Consider the following 22,593-nt stretch of genomic DNA (forward strand, 5'->3'; position numbering starts at 1 on the left):
TTCAAAACCGACTGGCCCATTTTTCTTTAATATCCACTTCTACCCAGTTTTTTTCTGGATACTCGGCCACGTTGATATTCACGGGAACGAGCTCGCCGACACCAGCTAAGTCTATCTGTTCTGGCACTATCACCACTGTGTCTGTCCCATACGTGGACTATGGTCCTTTAGTTAAGGCTCTGCTACTTCCAGCTGGTAGTCGACTTGGAGTGAGCAACGCGAAAACAAGCTTTTCCAAATAATACCCTATATTGGACTTTGACCATCTTGCTTGTGTAAGGATAAGAAAGAGGAAGTTGTTCTAACTAGACTACGCATTGGTCACAAAGGCCATTAATCTTTTTTAATGCCATTTAAGTAGTTTTAATTTATACATTACACCTTTTTAATGTGGCTCCCTTTTAAAAATCACAGTTCTTCTAGCTCGATTTTAAATTATAAACTGGTCGTAACATTAAATACCGAGAAACTAGGACTGGAAAGGCCAACTTAAGATAACTAACACCGCTGTTTGAACTACTCGTTAGTCATCCTGACGAGTTATCATTATAATTTTGCTACATGTCTTTTAAAGCATTTTTATTACTTTCGTTTTTGAAAATGGCAGTAACGTCAAATAACTCGGAACCAGGATTGGAAAAGCCAACTTCAGATGACTGACTGTGGTTTTTGTACTTATCTGTTAGTCTTCCTGGTGAGTTATGGTAATTACAGTTACGCTAAAGAAAGCCCTTTACAACTTGAATTACTGTAGTTTTTCTCTTAACGTTGTAGACTAGATGTAAACATTGATTTTATGCTATTTATGTGTCTTTTTTAAACTTTGTTTTGTTTTACCTTAATTACTTTCTATGAATTTTACTAAATGTACTTTTAACTCTTTACTGGATGTTCGGCGCAGATAGCCTAGCTGCTTTGTGCCATGAGACGCTAAATTAACCAACCAATCGTTGGTAAAGGAGTAGGCCCAGAGTTGGCGGTGGGTGTTGATGACCAGCTGCCTTCCCTCTGGTCTTACACTGTTAAAATACGGAAAGCTATCGCAGATAGCCCTCATGTAGCTTTATGCGAAATTCAAAAAGAAACAAACATAATAATATTAAGGAGTTGTGAAGAAAAATACTTGTTAATTATTAATATTAATACTTTTTTCACATGAAAGGTGTTGCTGTTTTTATTCAAAAGTCACAGGTATTTGTATAGAAGTTTATTCCCGTAAAATCTAATAAATGTGTATAATTATTATTGTTTCTTTATCCATAAATATGTTTGAATTAAATGAATAAAATTTAATTTATTATTACTGTTTTTTCATTACTCAATGAAATTGAATGGATACTATAATTCTTTCTTTTTTAATTTTCATAAATGAAAATTTTAACATATTTACTCAAATATTTACGTGGGATCACATCACAGACAGGCAATCAAATCAGGAATTAACCAATTTTTTTATATTGAGACTAAAGTTTCACAGCACAATATCCTACAATTCTTTAGTAACGTAGTTTAACTACTTTTCTAAACACATGAGCGATGTCAGTTTGTTCGTATATATGTATTATCTTTTTCAACAGGCTGCTTTTCTAAAAGTTGTCGTGTTTATCCTTCACTGTGTAAGAGAATTAATACACATTTACAAGCTTGCAACATCTATTAAAGGTATTTGTAATGACAAAAATTACACCATGACATCAATTCATTTTTTCACAAAAAAAATTAATGATAAAAATTAGTAAACTAAACTCCCAGCAGAATTATTATTTTAATGGTTAATATTAATAGAATGTTCTAAACTGACTAAGGCATTTTAACACACAACTTAGAATAATGACAATTTTTCTTAGACTTGTAATTTGTTTTTCTGTTCTAAAAGCAATGATAATTGAACTCCCAAAATTTTTTACGGTTGTCAGTTTTGCTTTTGATATGTTATTCATTGGATATACTTTTATATTTAACAACTTGACAATCTTATAGAGCAACAAAGTCAAATGTAACTTTTTCATTGAAGAATAGACAAAATAAAAGATACGTAGTACATTCATATTAGATTGCTTTGATTGTTCCTCTTTAGGCCTTTTTTGTGGTAAGAAAAATTTTAACATCTTGCAATTCACTAGAATTTGTAAAAATGAAATAATTAAAATAATAAATAGTGATAAAAAGATATAGGAATTTACATTACTTTGGGATATGAAGCCTTTTCAAGAGGAAACAACAATTCCAAAGTGAGTTAAACCTATTCAAAAGGCGTTATGTATTACAGTGTTTAATAGAATTTTTATTTAGGTTACGTTGTTATAGTAAGGCAATGCTTTATTCTCTTGTTATGTGTTGTTCTGTTAAAACAACAGAATTTACAGTCTAGTATAATTGAGGTTCTCAAATGATTTGCATTTATTTATAAATTATGAGAGGTTGTACAACTTGTGGTTTATTGTAAGGTTTTTTTAAGAATTGTTTGTTTCACTTTATTTCTTAAGAGCAGGACTTACAACTCTCTATCATGGAGGAATTAATATGAAAAAGATTTACTACTATAGTATTGGATTTTTAGCCCAGCTTGAATAAGAAACTAAGAAGGTTTGTAATTTCTTGATAATATTTTAATTACAAGATACTTGGTAACAAACCTTTTTTTCTCTTGGCATCAAGCCAGTTTCTCTCAGGCATTAAATTAAAAACAAACGTCAAGCTGTTTTTAATGAAAATAATCTTTTTTAAATCTTCTAAAATATTTTGTATAAAATTCAGATGTTTTCCATAATTGGTTAACAGGTATGGTTATATTGGTTTGTTTTTTTTTGTCATATATGGAGACAATGTATGTTAAATATGTAACATTAAAGTTGAACATTGTAAACATGCAATACACATGACCTATTAAATTTACTTATCAAGGCAAGATTAAAACTTGTTTTGCTCTAGTTTCTTAAACTGATGTTAGTAGTGTGTTTATTATCTCAAATATTAGTATGTGTAACTAGATAGCTGCTGAACTGAATTATTACCACTTTCTTTAATCGTAATATTTAGTAAACATGTACTTTGCTTTAGATTTTTATTTATGTCTGGATTGCTCAACAGAATAACTCTCAGTTGAATTTTAATTTTTAATTTTTTTTCCAACAACACTTAGGCTATGATTCTCTTTTAAGTTGAAAAATGAATATAGATTTATCCGGATATTAGATAATATTTCACCAACTTATTCTGTTCTGATCTGTAGGGAGCCAGTATATAAATCATAGATATTGCTTCTAGGAAGCAAAATAAATCATGACGAGGATACGGCATAGCAGAGTAAAGAACATACATTAGATGTCTATTTTCATATAATGCACAAAATGACTTACAGATCTGATATTGTTGTTGCTAATGTTTGGGCTTTAACTAAACTACCTCTACATAGGGACTGCTACCATGTTTCCTGATTATTATTTAATTAATTGAAGTAAACATTAATTACAGTCTGTCTTTAGCAATAAAACTGAAATATAATATCATGAGAGTATAAGAGTGTTTTTCTCAAATGAATTTTGTTTTAAAGTCATTCCAAGTTAGAGTTTTGGTTTTGTATCGCAGTTAGTTTTTACTTCACAGTTTTTATGGTTATCTTACAGTATTTGGTCTTTTCTGTGGAGTTATTTTTTATTGTTTATTTTACGTTTAACAATAATATGTCTACTTATCAAAAAAGATGTTTCATCTCTTTTTGTACTTGAGTTATGAGCAAGAGCAATATATACTGTTCAAAAAAAGAAATGCAAAAGGGATATTGTTTTATTTTAAAGATAAATATATGTATTAACGTTACAAGCTCAGAGTATGTGATGTTACACGCGTTAAGGCATTGATTGTCAGACCAAAATGACAATAAAAGTTGTGCACTTTGCAAACTTAGGAAGACATCGGATTTTTCGCCAAAACGCATTCGTGTCCAATAAATTTGTTTGAGAGATCTGCATGTTTTGCACACGCAACATGTGCAAAATCCATATAAAAGTGACGGGTTCTCGGTTTACATAGCTCAGTGTTAAGCCACCGACATGCAAAACAGTTACACCAAGACTGATAGAAGCACAACGCAACAACGCCATTGGTCGTTTGGAAGCAGGCGAATCTCGATCAGATTTTGCCAGAGCTGTGAATGTCCACCCAAGCACCATCACAAGGCTATGGAATCGTCACCAACAACATGGATCAACTCGTGACCGTCCACGATCTGGCAGACCTCGTGTGACCACGCCCGCACAAGATCGCTACATCCGGTTACTTCACCTTCGAGATAGGACCACCACTGCAACATCTACTGCCTCAACCATACCAGGGCTGCGTAGGATTTTCGATCAGACCGTATGCAAACGAGATTCTTAGGCCTCATGTGCAACCCATCATGGTGAACGTCAACGACATTTTTCAACATGACAACGCCCGTCCTCGCACAGCCCGACTCACCACTGTCTTCTTGAGACACCACAACATCAACGTTCTTCCCTGGCTCTCGAGTTCACCAGATTTAAACCTTATCGAACATCTCTGGGACGAGTTGGACCGACATCTGCGACGGCGACAACCTCAACCACAGACTCTACCTCAGATTGCAGCAGCTTTTCAGGTTGAGTGAACAGCCATTCCACAGGATGTGATTCGTCATCACATCGCTTCCATGGGCAGAAGATGCCAAGCAGTTATTGATGCTCACGGGGGGCATACTCGTTATTGATGATGAGTGACGTTAAACTTTAACTAGTGAGCGTGGACTTCGCCTTTGCAGACTTTGGATGTTCAGCAGTGAATGTGCAAAGTTTCACACATGTCATACAGAACTACCCGGAATAAACTTGTTAACAATATGTCTCAAATTTTGCCTTGTGCGTTTCTTTTTTTGAAGAGTATACTTCAAAACAAAGATTTTAGTAGACCCAAAACAGTGTGGCACAATAATGATTGACAGTCTTGTTAAACAAGCAACATATTTTTACAGATGTGGATCAGTGTAAGAAATCAAGTGTTTCATATTTGTTCTTTTTACACATGGTCAAGATTACATTTCAAATAACTGGATTTTGTTCTTCTAATAAGTGATAGTAAACATTATGTCTCAATAGATGGATGTTTGTAAAAATATGGATAACAGAGTGAAATCTATCATGTAATTTTTATTCAGACTCAAACAGAAATGTATCTAACAGATTCAACAAAATGACCTCCTCGTGTTTGCTATTCATATTTTTTCAAGTTGCACTTTTCAAGAAGTCAATGAAATAAAACTCTCTACACTAGCAGAAAGTTCTTAATAGTAAATGCTTAATATAAACATAAGACTTGCATGTTTTGAAACATGATAAAACTGATAGGATTAACTTTACACATTGCAGCATCTGTTGACTGACTCTCATATTGGCCAGTATTAAACAATTTTTATCATTGCATATATTTTGGGCTGTAAGTAATCTGTTGGGCTCTAAGTTTGAAAGGCACCTCTTATGGAAGAATGAAGCGTGTGCAGTCTGGAAATATGCACCCTGTAATTTACGAGTTACAGCCGATGGGTAGACTGAAAGAAAATAACAAAAATCGATAGTTTTGCAGCCTTTTTCTAGACATCAAGGAAGATTAGCTGATCTTTAGTTGCAGTTTACTAATAATTGATTAGTTCTGAGTTTTTTTCTCAATTTTCTAGCATGAGCACTGTAGTGTTTTAAATGTAAAGGCTTCTAATTTCAATTGAACTCATCTCCACATAATGATCATTACTGCACTTCCTGGTACCAATAACAGCTTAATACACAAGTATGAGCTGTCCTTGCTTCAATAACTGGACACTTTAAGCAACTATGGTGTTTATGTATTAACTGCAAGATTAAATAATTGTTTTTTGATATACAGTTTTTATTTGACACTTTGTTTCCCTTTTATCTGTCTATTTTAGAATGGAGTGTGCGATTGCATTTTTTCTAGGAAATGTGAAACATAATTTTGTGCTTAAAGTGAGAAACTGATTAATCGTATAATAAAAGTGGTATATGCTGTTGTACATGCAAGTAGAAAGATAAAGATCTATGTAATTGAATTGTGATATTGGTAGTTTGTTTGTCATAAAACATAACTACTTTTAGGTAAAATTAATAAGATTTTTAGATACCATAGGAATCAGGTTGTTAGTAAAATGATTTTTAAAAAAATATTTTAACAGTTAATTGTGTTTGCTTGTCAGTTTAAACCATTTGAACCTTTAACATATTATACGGCCAGATGAAATATTTGAAATGTTTCCTTTGTTAAATATGAATGGTGTAAGTATTTTATGATAAGAAAAAAATTACCATTTCGCTATTATTTTAGATTTGTGCATATTTTTAAATCTTAATATATTTCCTCAGTTTGTTTAAACATATTTATTAAAAATGTTGAACTATTTAAACAGTTATTTGCAAACTAGGCAAATACAGTAATTGTGCTTTACATTCAGGTATGTGGGATAATGTCTACCAAAATCAAAATCATATGCACAAACTAATTTTCTTAAGAGTGTTAAATCTGAGAGGTTTGATAACATATAATGTTTTTTCTTAACACAGCAGGATTTCCTATTTTGGAGTGTGTTCTCTGTTTCTGGCCTACATTAAGATTTTTAAAAATATCACAGTTTTGAGTTTCTCTTCCTATTTTCAGGTGCCTGTTTAGGGATACAGACTGTAAACTGTACCATAACCGTGGAGAATGTTGATGAAATTAAACTTGGATTCATAGAAGAAACATTAGAAAATGAGTCATTGGTTTTTGCGTTTACTAAGGTGCCGTATAAAAAACCTGGTGTCAGTATCTTGAAGTATACAGTTCAGTTATTTTGTTATGTGCTGTTTGACTGAGATAGAATGGAGGATGGCTAAATCTTCTCATTTTTTAAAAGCTGATGGAAGATTGCAAAATAAAGTATTATACATCAGGTGATTTTAGAGAAAGGTTCTGTGCAAGTAGGTAGATTTTAATTTTTCAACTCAAGAATCTGGATTGTTTTTGTGAAGATGGCATGATTAGTTTTTTGTATATATGTGTTCTTTTTAGATTCTTGGAGGGACCTTCAACTCTGCTGAAGGCCACATAGATCTTTATTATTTTACAAGGCCATGGCAGGAGCTGCCCAGAAACATGGAGCTAATATCATAGAAGGGGTACCAGTCACAGGACTGAAACTTAACAATGGCAGATGGGACGTTGAAACACCAAAAGGTATCATAAATACCAAATATGTAGTATATGTAGCAGGTGTGCAAACTTGACATAAAATAGTGTTACAGAATCAAAGACGTGTTGCTAAGTGGTAATAAGCCTTTGAAGTTTAACTTGTTATATTCATTTTACTTAAAGTTGTTTAACACTTATAGAAAACACCTCAAAAATTATTGACTGGCATGTTTTATCAAAATTGCCCTCAGTAGTGTTTTAGCAACCTAATAAGAAGTTAGAATGGGTGTTTTCTGAATTCACATTCTGAAGAGTTTCAAAACAAAGATTCCAATACAGTTCTTAACTCAACTCATAAGATTAGTTATTCTCATTTGGTACTTCCCTCTAATTGTGAATTTCTTTAGTAATGCATGCCACAAGCCTAATGAATATTCCAGTATGTCTATCTTCCAAATCATTATACATCACTTGTATCACAATAAGAACATGACATAGTGCTCCCTCTGCACTCCTCTACTTAACCTTCAGTTCTTGTTTAGCAGGTATAGAGTGTAGACGTCTTTCTTTATTTCCAGTTTGGGCTTGAAATGGTTTCTGTCCTTTACACTTTACTTTGTTTGATTTCATTTTAATATTGAAAGCATTTCTTATTTTTGTTATGATTATTGCAGTTTCTCTCATTCTGTTTGAGATTCATCTGTAAGTTACAGAAAGATTTCCTAGAGGTGTCTCCTTTATCTTTACTTTCCAGGTTGCCCACCTGTCAACTTCAATTCTGACCTTACAACTTTATATTTTTGTGGATTTTTTTAAGACATTTTGGATTGTTATGCCTTATTTCATGGACCCTATCTACGGGCTCCACATATGACCCTGTTGTTGCAATGTTGCACATTTATCATTGTTCTTAGTGTCTAAGGCTTGTCCAGTCCGATGATTTTCCATCCTTTCTTTTCTGGTATCACATTTGTCGCAATCTGCACCACACGTGCTACCACTTTTTCTCAACTAGACCTTCCCTTCTATGTTCTTGCTTTTCCTTATCTTGCTGTACTAGAGTTCATTGTTTTACCAATGGTGTAAGGCACACCAATATTAGTTCTATAGTCTGATCCATGGGTCTTGGTCCAGTTGGATCTCATGTGTTAACCTTGTTCACCAGTGCACCTTTTCTATACCTCAATCAGGTCTTGGTCTTTTCTCATAGAGTAACTTTATCCCTTTCTTCCTCCTCCCAGGTCCAGCTTGCCTATTTTGTTTTTTCTTCTCAGGACCTCTGGTCATTATATAATAATATAATTCAAAAATACACATTTGTTATAAGTCTTTCCCCCCACCAAAAATAAAGAAAAAAGATTCTATACCATTATGGTATAATGTAATTGTCATTGATCTTTTATCTAGGTTTTTGGGCTCATGAAATAGGAAAAATGGTTGGTGTATAATTTCTGCTTGTTCCAATTCATCATCAGTATTTAATGACATCAACTATACCTGAAGTAAAGGAACTAAAGGTCTGTTCTCTTTGGTAATCTTACACAATGTGTGCATTTGTACATTGTTTTTAGTATTAGCTTTAGTATGATTAATAATTAATAGTTACAGAATAGTATTTTATGAGCAACATCCCAAAGGACTTTATTCCTTTATTACGTACTGCTAATATCCAGACCACAGTGGACCAATAACATATGCTCCAGACCTGCTGCCTCTTACCATGGCCCTTACCATGGATTACCCAACTTCTGGATGGCTGCTGGTTTTCGGTAAATTCTGTAAAGTTATTTAGTATTTTTATTTGTATATAAAATACACGAAACTTTGGTGTTTGATGTACTTTTTAAAATAATACAAGGCATATGTGATTTGAATATGAATTTAAAATTTGCATTTATATATGTATTTTTATTCATGAGGTTCAATCGTTTTTATATCCATTCAACAATTAATTTCTGTTATGTATGATTTAAACTCATTGGATAAACAAATATTTCATAGACATTATATACATGTTTCACAAATACATCATTTATTACATTCATGATGTCACTAGTAAAGGCATCATCAGGTGTAGTTGTCTTGGTTTTCCTCAATTCTGAAAATAGAATTGAAAAAAAAAAGAAGAAATAACTAAATTACCAAATTACTGCAGATCATTATGAACACAACATAACACTGGATGCATCACAGTGGACAACTGCAACAACAGTTTATACTGAAAGAAATCCTACAACTTATCCTTCTTTGTGGCAACGTATTAGTAATGAGCAACATTTTTGTCGGGTTATTAATGATCCTCCATTCTGTAAGAGTCATTACTGTGATTTCAAGAATTGCAAATTCACATATAAAGCCCAGAAAAGTTATTTTTTAGATTCTGCTTTTAAAGTTGAATTGCATAGTTGTGAATGTATTCATCGTGAATGGTTATTATGCGCACCATCAATTGTTTTAATCTACTGCTTTGTGTGTGGGGGGGTTATTTTCTGATACAACTTTTTCTGCAACAAGTTTTCAAAACTGGATGCATGCAGGCAGTCAAATTTTTGAACATGAAATTGGCTTCAAACATTAAAACTGTATGCTCTTTTACTACAGTTGTCAAAACAAGAATTGGTCAAATGGACTTGGCATTAATAAACTGGTTCAACGAAAAGCAACTTTATTGGCAAAATGTTCTAAAAAGAGTTGTTGCTCTTGTGAAATTCTTTGCAACAAGACATTTGGCATCAGTGGAAGTAATAAAACTGTAGGTTCACAGTACAATGGCAATTATTTGGGAGCATTAGGGTTGCTGATCAAGTTTGATTCGTTTTCAAAGAGCTCGTTGAAAAACATGGGAATGCTGGTAAGGGAAAGTCCTCACACCTTTCTACAAATATCTGTGAAGAATTTCTCAACCCCATTTGTGATGAAGTGTGAGTTGAAATTATTTTGGATATAACAAAGACTGAATTAGCATTCACTATGTATTGATCCAACTCTTATGTATCCCATGTTGATCATTTAACCTTTACATGTTCGCTAACATGCTTCGAAACAAAAATCTAAAAATTAAAAAGTGTCTTGTGAATGTATTTCAATAGTGTATTGAAAGAAGTTAAATGTTTTTCTTCACAGTGGTATCTTATTTGTCGAAATTTAAACTACAAAGCTAAGGTAGGGTAAATTCTTTTTATATTAGTTTTAACTCAAAGTAAATCACTTATTTACTCTTGTTTTGTAATGAAGTACAATGTCAATGTCGGATTTACAAAGTGTATTAAAACGAATGAATTTAACATAATAATAAATATCAGTTCTTTGATAGATTGGCAAATAAAAGATAAATTGATACTAATTACAACATATGTAGAAAGATAACGCACAGAGATCACTATTTTAAGCTCAGTTCTGAGCATCATACATAGGATTACTTCTACTTCTCATGAGCATTCAGTCTTTGTAATCTTAAAATCTCTCGACAGTCACCCTATATTTCACATTGTTTTTTTAACCACTACCCAGTTTTATTTTATTTTATACGTTCAGTACGTAGACTAACAACAATATTAGGTTATACTTTTGTTAGTGAAGAACATGATACGTAAGCTATTGTTGGAATCTAGTGTTACCAAACCACATTGTCTTTTCTGTATATTAGAAGTTGTTAATCTGAAACATATTTACCAATACGTCTTCTCTGAATTCGCCAAAAATTCATTTTATCTTTGCTTACTGAAATTTGATGGGCTCAGAAATGAATCTTCAGAAGTTTGACTGGCTGGACCACATTTTTTTTCCACTTTGTTGGTGAAGCTTGATTTCACAATATTTATTTCAATTAGCTATGAATGATGAGGTTAGGGCAATGGTTCCCAAGTTGTGCGCCGCTACGCCCTTGGGTGAAACCGAATATTTAAATTTTTTTAAGGGAAACACAGCGATATCGACACCTGTCGGACACCTCGCGAACTACTACCTAGAGGTAGTTCGCAGTTTTAATATCAGATCGCTCTACATTCCTTTCGATGACGTTCTCGAATGTTTGAGGTTTGTTTTTGTTTTCTTGCATTTTCAGCTACGCCAGTAACTTCTCAAACTTTCTCGTTTCTTAGATTTTGTATATAAATAATTGTCGACTCTTCGGGTCCATCAGTGATTGAAATAAGTGAAGGGTGTTGTGATCAAGTGTCTGCGAAGTTCAGTGAATTATTTTGTTGATTTTTAGTCCTGGTGCATAAAAATGAAAAACAAAAACGTTTTGAACATTAGTAAGAAGTGTGGGAGTGAAGAAAAGGACGGCGAGCCACAGACCAATGGCAGAGTTGTGAATGAACAGAAATATCGGAAATATGATGTTAGTTATCTAGATTATGATTCTATTTCGGTAGATGTCAATCATGAAGATTGTCCATAGTGTGTATTATGTCTAAAAGTTTCGGCTCCAGAATGCATGCATACTTCCAAGCAAACTAAAACACCACCTAGAGACCAGTCATCCTAACATGGCTGGTAAATCTCGTGATTCTTTTTCCAGAAAGTTAAAAGAATTGAACGAGCAAAAAAGGTACATTATTGAAACAAGCATCAATACCAAGCAATGCTTTGCTAGCATTCCACAAGGTGGTGTATTGAGTCGCGCAATATAAAAAGTTTCACCCATCGCAGAAGAACTGATTTTACCAGTTGCAGTGGATATGGTAAACATTATGGTTGGTGAAACTGTGGGTAGACGAAAACTGCTTTCAAAGGTGCCTTTGTCCACCAATACTATTAGTCGTAGACTACAACACATGATTGAAGATCTCAACGATCAACTAATTGATAAAACTAGATAGAAGGAATTCGGGTTACAGCTAGATGAGGCGACGGATAGTAACAAGGATGTTCATTTGATTTTCTATGCACAGTTTGTGGATGGTGACAAAATTATGGAAGACCTTCTCTTTTGTAAAAGTATGTCTGCAGGTAGAAAAGCTCGAGATTTGTTAGAGATCCTTGACCCTTTTATGTGTGAAAACAATTTATATTGGACTAAGTGTGTTGGCGTCTGTACCGATGTTGGTCACTCGATGTCCTGCTGTTATGGAGGATTGCAGGCATTCATTCGAAGCATAAACTCAGTTTCTCAGAAAGCCATTTATTTTTTCTTGCTTTTGTTGGTGTTGTGTTAATGTTCTATTTAATAGATATTATCTACTTTGTTCTCCAGGACCGAAATGTGTCTTACAGACTTGAGAGCAACTGATGATCTTTTGAAAATTTCAAGCTTATATGATGGGTCATTCCATGTGTGTCGTTGTTCTGTCACCTGGGTGACATTTAAAACATTTTCACTTTGCATACGTCAGGATCCAGTAAGGGAGAAACTTGTGAGTGAAATCAAACTGATCACACCACAATGTTCAAGAAGACTTACACCAATTCTTGAAGTATTTCAGAGGTATCACTGCTAAGATGAGGTGGACATAGGAACAGGCTGTTTGATGTTTCTTTCTGAGATTAGATGATCATGCTCTAAATTCTAATGACCATCTTGGCAAGTAGCAGACGGACGATAGAAAATTGTGTTGCTGAGTAGATCCAGAGGAAAATCATGCTAAATTGTGCTGATTCCAAATGTATTAAAAGACTGCCTAATAAATTTGCAGAACAGCACTTGGAATTGAGAGATATCTATGATTTCAAAATCTGTATCTGTCATGACAAGATATTATGTAGTTCCTCAGAACTGGCCATTGAAGAGGAATAAACCTAGAACAACAGAAGTAGTACCAATTTTGCCAATGAATGTTGCTATTCAACTGCCTCCAGCATATTGGGGAAGACCCAAATAAAAGACTTTAAACAATTTATCCATAAGTCCCAGCACATTGATGAACTACACTGGTTTTACTGATTATATAAGGCTATTAATGTTTTCCACAGAAAGATTTATATATGAGACAAACACCTCAGCAAATGCTGATGTCTTTGCTTGAGTATCCCATAGGACTGGATGAGCAAAGTAACTGCTTTGCTAATGGACCTGTTAGAAAACAGAATAGGAATAACCTATATGATTCTAAACATGAAGGAAGACACGTCTAGGGTAACTTGTTTTAGCCTACAGCTTTGGAGATGAAAGCTAACATACAAAATGAGCATTTTGTTGAAGAGTGAGGTATAAAAGGTCATCCATAATGGTCTCTGGATCAGTATGTCCATAATGACTAGAAATGAGTGTTGGATGCTGTGAAAGTTTTTCAAAAAACTGATTGCTCACAAGTTGGTTTGTTTGTTTTTGAATTTCGCGCTAAGCTACTCGAATGCTATTTGCGCTAACCATCCCTCATTTAGTAGTGTAAGACAACAGAGAAATCAGCGACTCATCATCACCCACCGCCAACTCTTGGGCTGCTCTTTTACCAAAGAATAGTTGGATTGACGGTCACTTTTTTCACGCCTCCACGGTTGAAAGGGCGAGCATATCTGGTGTGACGTGGATTCGAACCCGAGACCCTCGAATTAGTAGTAAGGTGTGTTAACAACCTGGCCATGCTGGGTCCCCAAATAAAATACTATACACCATTTATCGACAAATTACAGTGCATTGATAAACCACACTGCTTTTTACTGATTATGCAAGGCTCTTCAGGTTATCTGCCACAGGAAGATTTTTCGATGAGATATACACCTCAGCAAATGCTGATGTTTCTGTTTTGGTATCATTGAGGACTGGATGAGTAAAGTAACTGCTTTTCTAGTGGACTGGTTACGCCTAGAATAGGAGTAGCTTATATGATTCTGAATAGGAAGGAAGGGAGACCCAGGGTAACTTGTTTCAGCCTACAGCTTAGCAGATGAAAGGCAACACAAAAAATGACCATTTCGTCCAACAGCGAGGTATCAAAGGCCATCTATAATGGTCTCTTGATCAGGAGGTCTGTAATGACCAGCAATGAGTTTTTGATGCTGTGGATGATTTATCATCCAGCTGAATGTTAGTGGGTTTATAGTCGTTGTGAGCTAATTCGAAGTATCTATTCCTAGCAGTAATTCTAAGGTTGAGTTCATTATACCATGGACAAAAGCAACAGTTGTCAAAACATCTCAGGTAATTGGCTTGATTATTCACCATGTAATTCATTGGTCAACATAACTCTGTCATACTGGGTGAAGCATAATATTTTGAAGAGGGCACAAAGGTGAGAGTTTGAGTTCCGGGTTGACACAAGAATGGTGAGAACCCTAATGGATCTTATGATCGCTGAAGTACTCCAAATGATGCTACTGATAGTGGTTATAACTTAATTTCACGAATTGAAATAAAATAATAGAATAAATAGTTGAGAGAAGTCATACATGAAATTACTTGTTTTCTTTCCAGAAAAACGTATTAGCTCAGATAATAATCTGTTCAACAAGAAATGTAGTCATTTAGTTGCGAGAAGTCATACATGAAATTACTTGTTTTCATTCCAGAAAAAACGTATTAGGTCAGATAATAATCTGTTCAACAAGAAATGTAGTCATTTTGTTGCTTTGGAAATGTGGATGATTTACTCTCCAGCTGAATGCTAGACGGGTTATAGTCATGGTGAGCTAAATCGAAGTAACCATTTTTAGCAGTAATTCCAGGGTTAGATTCACTATACCATGGCCAAATGCAATGGTTTTCAACACATTTCACGCCATTGACTGAAGTTTGTACTAACAACCTAGAACCAACACAGTGAAGATATCTGAACGAATTGTGGGGTGAATATGTTATAATATTTTTGAGGGCAGATAGTTGATTTGGTGAATGAGTGGTGATGCAGTATCATGTAGGCATATACAATTCGTGTATGACGAAGCAACCAATTGGATCAATTTCTAGAAAAATACAAAAAATCGAATTACCAAATGGAAACTCTGGAAGATCAATATAGGCTCCTCTTCCTGCATCAGGCATGTGAAATACTGAAGGTGAGCTTTGAGTCCTTCAACATCCAGAGCTTTCTTCATAAGGCTCATAGCTTCCAAAGATTCAAATGGGCCAAAACGGCAATTCACACCTATTACATCAGCAACTTCAAGAGATGAAAAAATGGTGATTAGAAACCAATGATAGATTTCTAGTTTTGTTTGAAATGAAACTTATTAGTCTATGATATTAAATATATTAGAACGTGAACCTTTGTTATGAACACTTGATCATCACATATAACAATTCTCAGGAATAATGAAAACACATAATCCTTCTGTAATTATTTTAGATAAGTACACATTGTAAACTTTTCCTTTCCAAAAATAAATGAATGTTTCCATGCATTAGAAAGTTCTCATTCATTCAGTACCACAGATGTGGCATCTGGATATTAATATCAGTCACAATATGTGAAGAAAGAAGCCTTGGACCAATAGTAAGATGTTTCCATTTTTTTTCATTTTATATCATATTATTGATGATTTATGGCAAAATTCTTGAAGATAACCGCCATATGGTCAGTTGTTATGAAAGTGTACTTTCAAGAGAGTATTCGATGGTCAGACGAGACTAAAATCGAGCTTTTCGGCCACAATGATGTTCGCAATATTTTCCGGAAGAAGAGGGAAAGAAAGCTTCCAAAGAACACAATCCCTACAGTTAAACCTGGAGGTGGCTAGATCATTCTATGGGGTTCCTACAGCTTTTCTGGTGTAGGTAGCCTTCACCGCGTCAACGGAATCATGAAAAAAGAAGAGTACGTTAATATATTAGAAACTTGCATCAAGAATGATGCTCGGAACTTGCGGCTTAAGCGTCGTTGGGTTTTCCAGCACGACAATGACCCTAAGCACACATCAAAATATGTGCAATCCTGGTTGCAGAGGAACTATATAAGCTTTCTAAAGTGGCCATCGCAGTCACCCGATCTTAACCCAATCGAAAACGTTCGGCATGAGTTGAAGACCAGAGTTCATCAGCGTCATCCGAAAAACTTGCAAGAGTTGGAGGCCTTCTGTAGAGATGAATGGTAATAAATACCAGTTGGATACTGTCAAACGATCATGGAGCTCTATGAGGCGAGATTGCGCCAAGAAATTTACCTGAAATGCTATACAACTGACCGTTAAAGTTGAGACACGAACACTTTCTGCCCCTCATATGTTTGGTTATTTGTTTATAAACAGTTTATTTGTTGTTCAATTTAGATACAAATTTATGTAGATACGTGTTAGTATAATATGTATAATATACTTTACTTTCATTATCCTAATCGTGATACTTTTTAAGTTACAAGGAAAAAACTACTCACGACGCAGGGGTACGAACACTTTCTGTCGTAACTGTACTTACGACAGAACTTATTGAGTTGGTAAGAAGTTGTTTTTGACTGGTCTCTTTGCCTTTTTAACGCAATCAATTTTAAATGACGTAATATTCCTCAAACTTTCGTCATATATCCCAAAAATAGATCGACCGTACTGCAAAACACAGCTAATGACGCCGTCTGTGTGAAAAAAATGACATTTAAAGGAAATCAGCGGGTCCAGCGAGCTACACCGGCTGCCATATTGAAAACATTGTAAAATGACCATTTGTTTCAATAAATTTGCACAAGGGTGTCTGTTATTTTCTATTAATTTAATATTGTTTCTTTTAAGGCAACATCAATTTGCGCTATCCTACTGTTTTCACTATGAGGAATGGAACCCCAGATTCTTGCTACTGTATAGCTGGAGAACAATGCGATAAGTATCTGAACAACAATCGCTTTGACGTGTTTTAAAATAAATACTTTATCAAAAGAAATACTAAACTACAAAAAACTCTGTTGGTGTTTTAAGTCGTTATTCATAAAATATTCTAAAATATGCTTTGTGAGAAGGTCTTTATTTAACCGCAACAGTGGCACAGTGGTATGTCTACGGACTTATGATACTAGAAATCAGGTTTCGATACACGTAATGTGTAAAACACAAATACTAATATTTTTGCAAATCAATCAAACAAAGTTTCTGTTTTAACAGACTTTAAAACATCCAAGACAATAATCTGTACATCAATAATAAGTTTAAAATTTGCAGCTTAATATTAAACTAAGTAATAAAAATTGTACTTTTAAATATTTATCCTATAGCCATACTTTTCTTACCCCCAAAGCATACTCTTTGGGATCCATAACTTTAGAACTTCTATAAGTTATAAATATTTGTAAGAAAAATACAGCAACTCAAATTACCAAGTGGGGATTCTGTTAGATGGAAAAGGCGCAATTTTCCTGCAACAGGAGTTAAAAATGCTAAAGTTTGACACATAAGGTGAGCTTTGAGTCCTTTAGCACCCAGAGCTTTCTTCATAAGTGTTATAGCTTACAAAGATACGAAGGGAACAAAATGGCAATTCACAGCTAGTACATCAGCACCTTCATGAGATAAAAAGGAAGACACTAAAATTCCAGTTTTACAAAGAATTGAATCTATAATCCTATTACATTGAAGAAATGGTAATGTATACCGTTATTGAGAAAAGTACTTGGGCACGTTTGATAACAATAACGACCAATAAACAAAATCAATGAAAGAACAGACGAAATATAAAATTGACGAGTACCTGTTTTAACCATCTCTACCGCACACTATCCACATGATATGTGGTTTACGTCACTTTCAGGACCAATACATATGTTGGCTACCACAGATAACTATGTCTCTTTGCAAACTTCAATAGCCCATATTACCTCCTCAACATGTTCAAAATACTGCGAGAAAGAGATTTTCTGACTAATTATTAGAATATAAAAGATTAAAACTGAAACTGCCAGTTCATCGTGTAAAACTCTGCGTTTGTTTAAATCATTAAACACATTAAAATAATAATGAAATACGACAAATATCATCCGTAGAAATAAAATATAGTAACATTTCTTTGTTGTTAAAATACGTAAAGTGATTAAGCGAGAAACTGCAATATAAACTGAGATTTACATATTGTTTAATAATTACTCACAATCTAATGAATAGTAATTTATTACTCAAAGGAAACGGCAAATATGTTTAGTAGAAGTTTTCTTCGTTGTTCGTTTCAGTAACTTATTCTTAAAATAAACCTAGGAAGTTTACCTCCACTTCTCAATATATTCAACAATTCGATTCTAAGTATTTTAACAATCCAAGTCTCACAAAACAGTTCAGTAAGAAATACAGTAGTGAATAACTGTACAATATTATACCTCAGAAATTAGAAAATTCACCACGTTTTCGACGAAGACGTCAACCTGTTTTCTAATGTCTTCTTGCACTTTCTCTTTGTTTGTACCTAGTTGGTAATTTGGATGTTGGGCAAATCCACAAGCAACAAGACAGTCACCTTCTTGTGATACCTCTCGAGCCAGTTTGCACTTATTTCATCTTCCTGAAAACCAGTACCATAATAATGTGATTAGTCGTCTTCTATTCTCATAATGACATTGAATATCTTTATTCATTCTTTATTTTTTTTACTTATCCCATATTGCAGATTCTGTGGATGAAAATTGTTACTCACCAAACATAACCCTAGCATACATCTTCTAAAAGTCCTTATTGAGGGTAATTTCTTTTGGATCACATCAACATGTCCGTTAGAAACTTAAACCTAAAGGAGAAGGACAAATGAAATAACAATCCACTCAAGAATGAAATACATCGTTGTATTTTACCTCGTCATTCAAAGATAATTATAGCTGCAGAGCTGGTGAGGTAAATATGAAAAGCATGAAAGACTTAGAAACATAAAATATATAATCACAATGTATATACTTACGGAAAAGTTTTCTCCAGCTTCATTTCCCCTGTATTTTAGGTTACTCTCGCTGGCATAAAATGTAAAGGCTTGCATCACATCTGAACCAACTCTGAGAAATTCTCTATGAAGTTGACGTACTAAGAACAAATAAAAATACTAAAACATGTACCAGAAAAGACCATGAAAGGAAAATTTTCCTCATCCAGTTTAATAACACATGTCAATTGAATATAAGTGATTTGAAAAAGCTACTGATTAAGAACTAGGATTTATAATAAACATCTTAAATAAGAAATAGTATATACTTGATATTTAACATAAAATTTAGCGATTTTGAAAATATATCATTAACATTTAATAAATTAGTTTGACAAAAGCAAATTTGCTAATACTTTCTAAGTGGCTTCTGGGATCTCGACACATGCTTCCGGTGTTCAAGGTTCTGCATTCACATAATATCGTTTCTCCAAAGCAATCACAAATCCTCTATCACCAATGACCATTCCCCCGTTCAAACGTTGGAGTGAACCCTTCTTTATTAACATAAAAAAAATCTTTCTTCAATAAATGACATTAATTGCTAATGAAAGCGAGCTAATCATTTACTTAAGAGTTAAACATCAGCTAGATAATTTAATATATTAATATGTCATGGTTAAAATTCACAAGGTTAATCAGTTTGATACTTTTTGCAATTAGAAAGTGCTGAAAACTTTATTAAGGCGTGCGAATTTTGCAATGTAATGTTATTATGTTTTGTTTTTCCGTTTCTTAACTGTTTTCAGAAATTCTGGAATTATTAATACGCGTGTAAACTATCAAATATCACAAACCTTCATGAAAAGGGATATCTTATCGATGTCACTTTTACTTTTACTTGCTTTTACTGAAAGATAAGTTGCAAATTCTAGTAATTTAGAAGAATTATGTTTGTGTAAAGGGCGTTTTTATTAGATAATTTATAATTCAAATATATAACAACATAATAATAATAAAAGCTTACTAAAAATGTGAGCATACAGAACTAAAGTTAATAATAGACACAATATGATTTTATGAAACGGGTCTGATCTCGAGAGTAGATTTTGTTGTTTCCTTGAAAGGAATTTCATATTGAACACATACACATTGTTAACGTCTTTGAAACCAAACGTCTCTTTACCTCATTACCAGAAGCATACAATAAATTCAAACTTTTCCATGCTGTAAAGTTCCAAGAAATGCTGAAGAGATATTTGTACTTTGGGGGATTAATAATCTTTACATAAACTGCAAGACATTTCATTGTTTTAGGATTATTTTTCTGACATATCAGCATCTAGTGGGACCTATTAAAATAAACGAAAGGTTTTTACAAATTCATTCAACTAATATTCAATATATATTATTTAACTAACCTTGTTATCTTTAGCAAACTCCATTATTTAAATATTACGAAATATCTTCCCTCTTCACTGATTTTAGAGATTTCTCTTCGACACTTCTTCCACAAAATTGATCGAGCAGAGACTTGATTTTGAACCATATTTATACTATTGCCTGGAGCCGCTGTCACGTGATTATCAATTCAAGAATTGGTAAGTAATACTGTATGAAACGTTATAAGCCCGAAATTTAATTTTTTAATTGGAAATTTCCACAAATATAAGCTATCTATACTTCAGTTTGAGTTGTTTGTCTATTGGAAAGTATTGTGATATATCACATTAGCCTTGACAGGGTGGACTTGTCCAAAAGCGGTGCTTTAACCATGTGATATGTGTTTATCACGTGCTGCCAGCAAAAGTGCCGACTATAGTCAAGAGAAATATCTTTCAAACAAAGTTATACATAATACAGTAAAAAAACGATATTCATCAATGTACTTTGAATTTTTTAAAAAAATTAAAATTACTATCGACTATGTTTCAAATCAGTTCGTCATTAGTCCGTTCTTTATATATATATACATATACCTACTTTTTTTTCGCATGAAGCTTATCGAAATATAAGAAAAAACTTATTTAATTAAGTTATATATATGTAAGTTATATAATTATATTAACAGTAGGTTAAAGTAAATCACTTAAAGAATTCATGTAACTTTATTTTTTAAAACATTTCTAGATTTACAATTAGTATTCAAATATTAAATCAGTATCTGTACGTCTGTGTATGTGAGTAGATATAAAATATACGTACAAACAACAAAGCTAACCCTACTTGAGTTTGCTCTGGAAATAATAGCAATCCATATTTGTGTCAATGTCAATAGCTTAACAACTGAGGCATCGCTAGATGTTTAGATGCTTCGTATAATTATTTTAATAAACAAGAAATAATGAAGTATAATAAAGTATGTTTTTGAAACAACGATGTTTATAGAACAACGACAGCTCAGGAAAGCATGCCGAGAAACTTGTCTCGTATGATCAATCAATATGTTGTTTAAGAAGAGGTGATACTATCAAGAACAACAGAAGGGTTATTTAAGACAGAGATTCAGAGAAAGCCGCTGAAAAACACCCGCTATTAGTTTAGATTGGAACAAATAGACACTATCAAGTTTAAAAGTGGTTATTCAAGCTATAAACTAAAGATGAGAAATTGTCTGTTGTATGTTTCAGTTGAAGTGACTTTACGCTATCGAGATTAAAAGGAGTTAAGCAAACTTGGACGTTGAAACTAAGAATCTTGGATAGCGGGACGGCGTGACAGTATGGAGTATGTTGATTAATTAATAAATGTAACTCACGAGATTGGAGTTCATAAATAAGAAGAAACTCTGACCGCTTGACGACATGTTAGTATAATTTATTATTACGAAATGAGCTTAAAAAATCACAAACAGGAAGTCAGCCGACACCATGGTACTATGAATAGGTGGACAATTCCACCCTCAGCAAGAATAAAAGGTCCTAAAACAGACGACAGAATATTCACAATCTAATAAGCAATTCGACATGATGAAGATCATAATTTAGAAGGTTTTTATCTCAGCTCTCATCTTCATCAGTAGAAGAAAGAAGATTAGTCAAGAAGGAATCGAGGAACAAGTGTAGAAGGTGTCTCTATCTATTAGTGAAAACCAGGCCACTTCACGCCTAAGCTCTTAGTAAGTAATTCTAATGCCATTATTCCGTGATATCAGTCATCATGTTAATAGAATTAAATGGATTATCTATGATAAAGATTAATAAACACAACTGTACATGTGTGTGTGTGTAAATACAAAGTATTTGAAGACATCAATTAAAATGTTATCGGACGTCTTTGTTTCGAGTCTCTTTGTTTTAACCATAAACCCTCGAGATAGTGTCTGTGTGCTCCGTTCGCTCACTACATCCTCACTTCAAATAAATATTTCATGTAACAACAGGTAGTATCAGTGAAACTCCAGTGGCTACACCGAGAGAATCAACTCGGTCTGCCTGCAAGTAAGCCCACGACCACGTTACACAACAAAATATATAAATGTTAAGTGCAATAACATTTTACCAATCTTCATTCCAGCACAACGATTAATCACAATTAAGCTACCTGTTCTTACAATAATGGACATAACTGTATATTTATATCACATAACAGCGTTTATGGAGAACAAATAAATCAGACTTTGAAACGTTATGAGATATTACTTTGAATTACTTCTGTTGTAAGCAGTCTTCTATTAATATTCAATAAAAAATTGCCTTTGAACG

At 33.6% G+C, this 22,593-nt stretch overlaps 1 protein-coding gene and 1 long non-coding RNA gene across 4 annotated transcripts in view; both read right to left on the reverse strand.

The window, feature by feature from the left end:
* LOC143237239 (betaine--homocysteine S-methyltransferase 1-like) overlaps positions 1-20,392 on the reverse strand; it is a 42,343-nt gene extending 21,951 nt beyond the window's left edge. For 2 of the 3 annotated variants that reach the window (XM_076476281.1, XM_076476283.1), the window contains exon 1: positions 20,311-20,390. In XM_076476281.1, the coding sequence (XP_076332396.1) occupies positions 20,311-20,334 (24 nt within the window). In that variant the 5' untranslated portion in view covers positions 20,335-20,390. Of the gene's footprint in view, positions 1-20,310 lie in introns of all 3 variants that reach the window. The other variant, XM_076476284.1, reaches the window with a different exon arrangement.
* On the reverse strand, positions 18,256-19,045 carry LOC143238404 (uncharacterized). The gene is made up of 3 exons (XR_013020562.1): positions 18,932-19,045; positions 18,674-18,763; positions 18,256-18,541 (listed from the first exon to the last, which is right to left on the reverse strand). It is a non-coding gene; the product is annotated as an uncharacterized LOC143238404 (long non-coding RNA).
* Positions 20,393-22,593: the final 2,201 nt, after the last annotated feature.

The sequence above is a fragment of the Tachypleus tridentatus genome, chromosome 13 (assembly GCF_004210375.1).
Source record: "Tachypleus tridentatus isolate NWPU-2018 chromosome 13, ASM421037v1, whole genome shotgun sequence".
NCBI classification, from domain to species: Eukaryota; Metazoa; Arthropoda; class Merostomata; order Xiphosura; family Limulidae; genus Tachypleus; species Tachypleus tridentatus.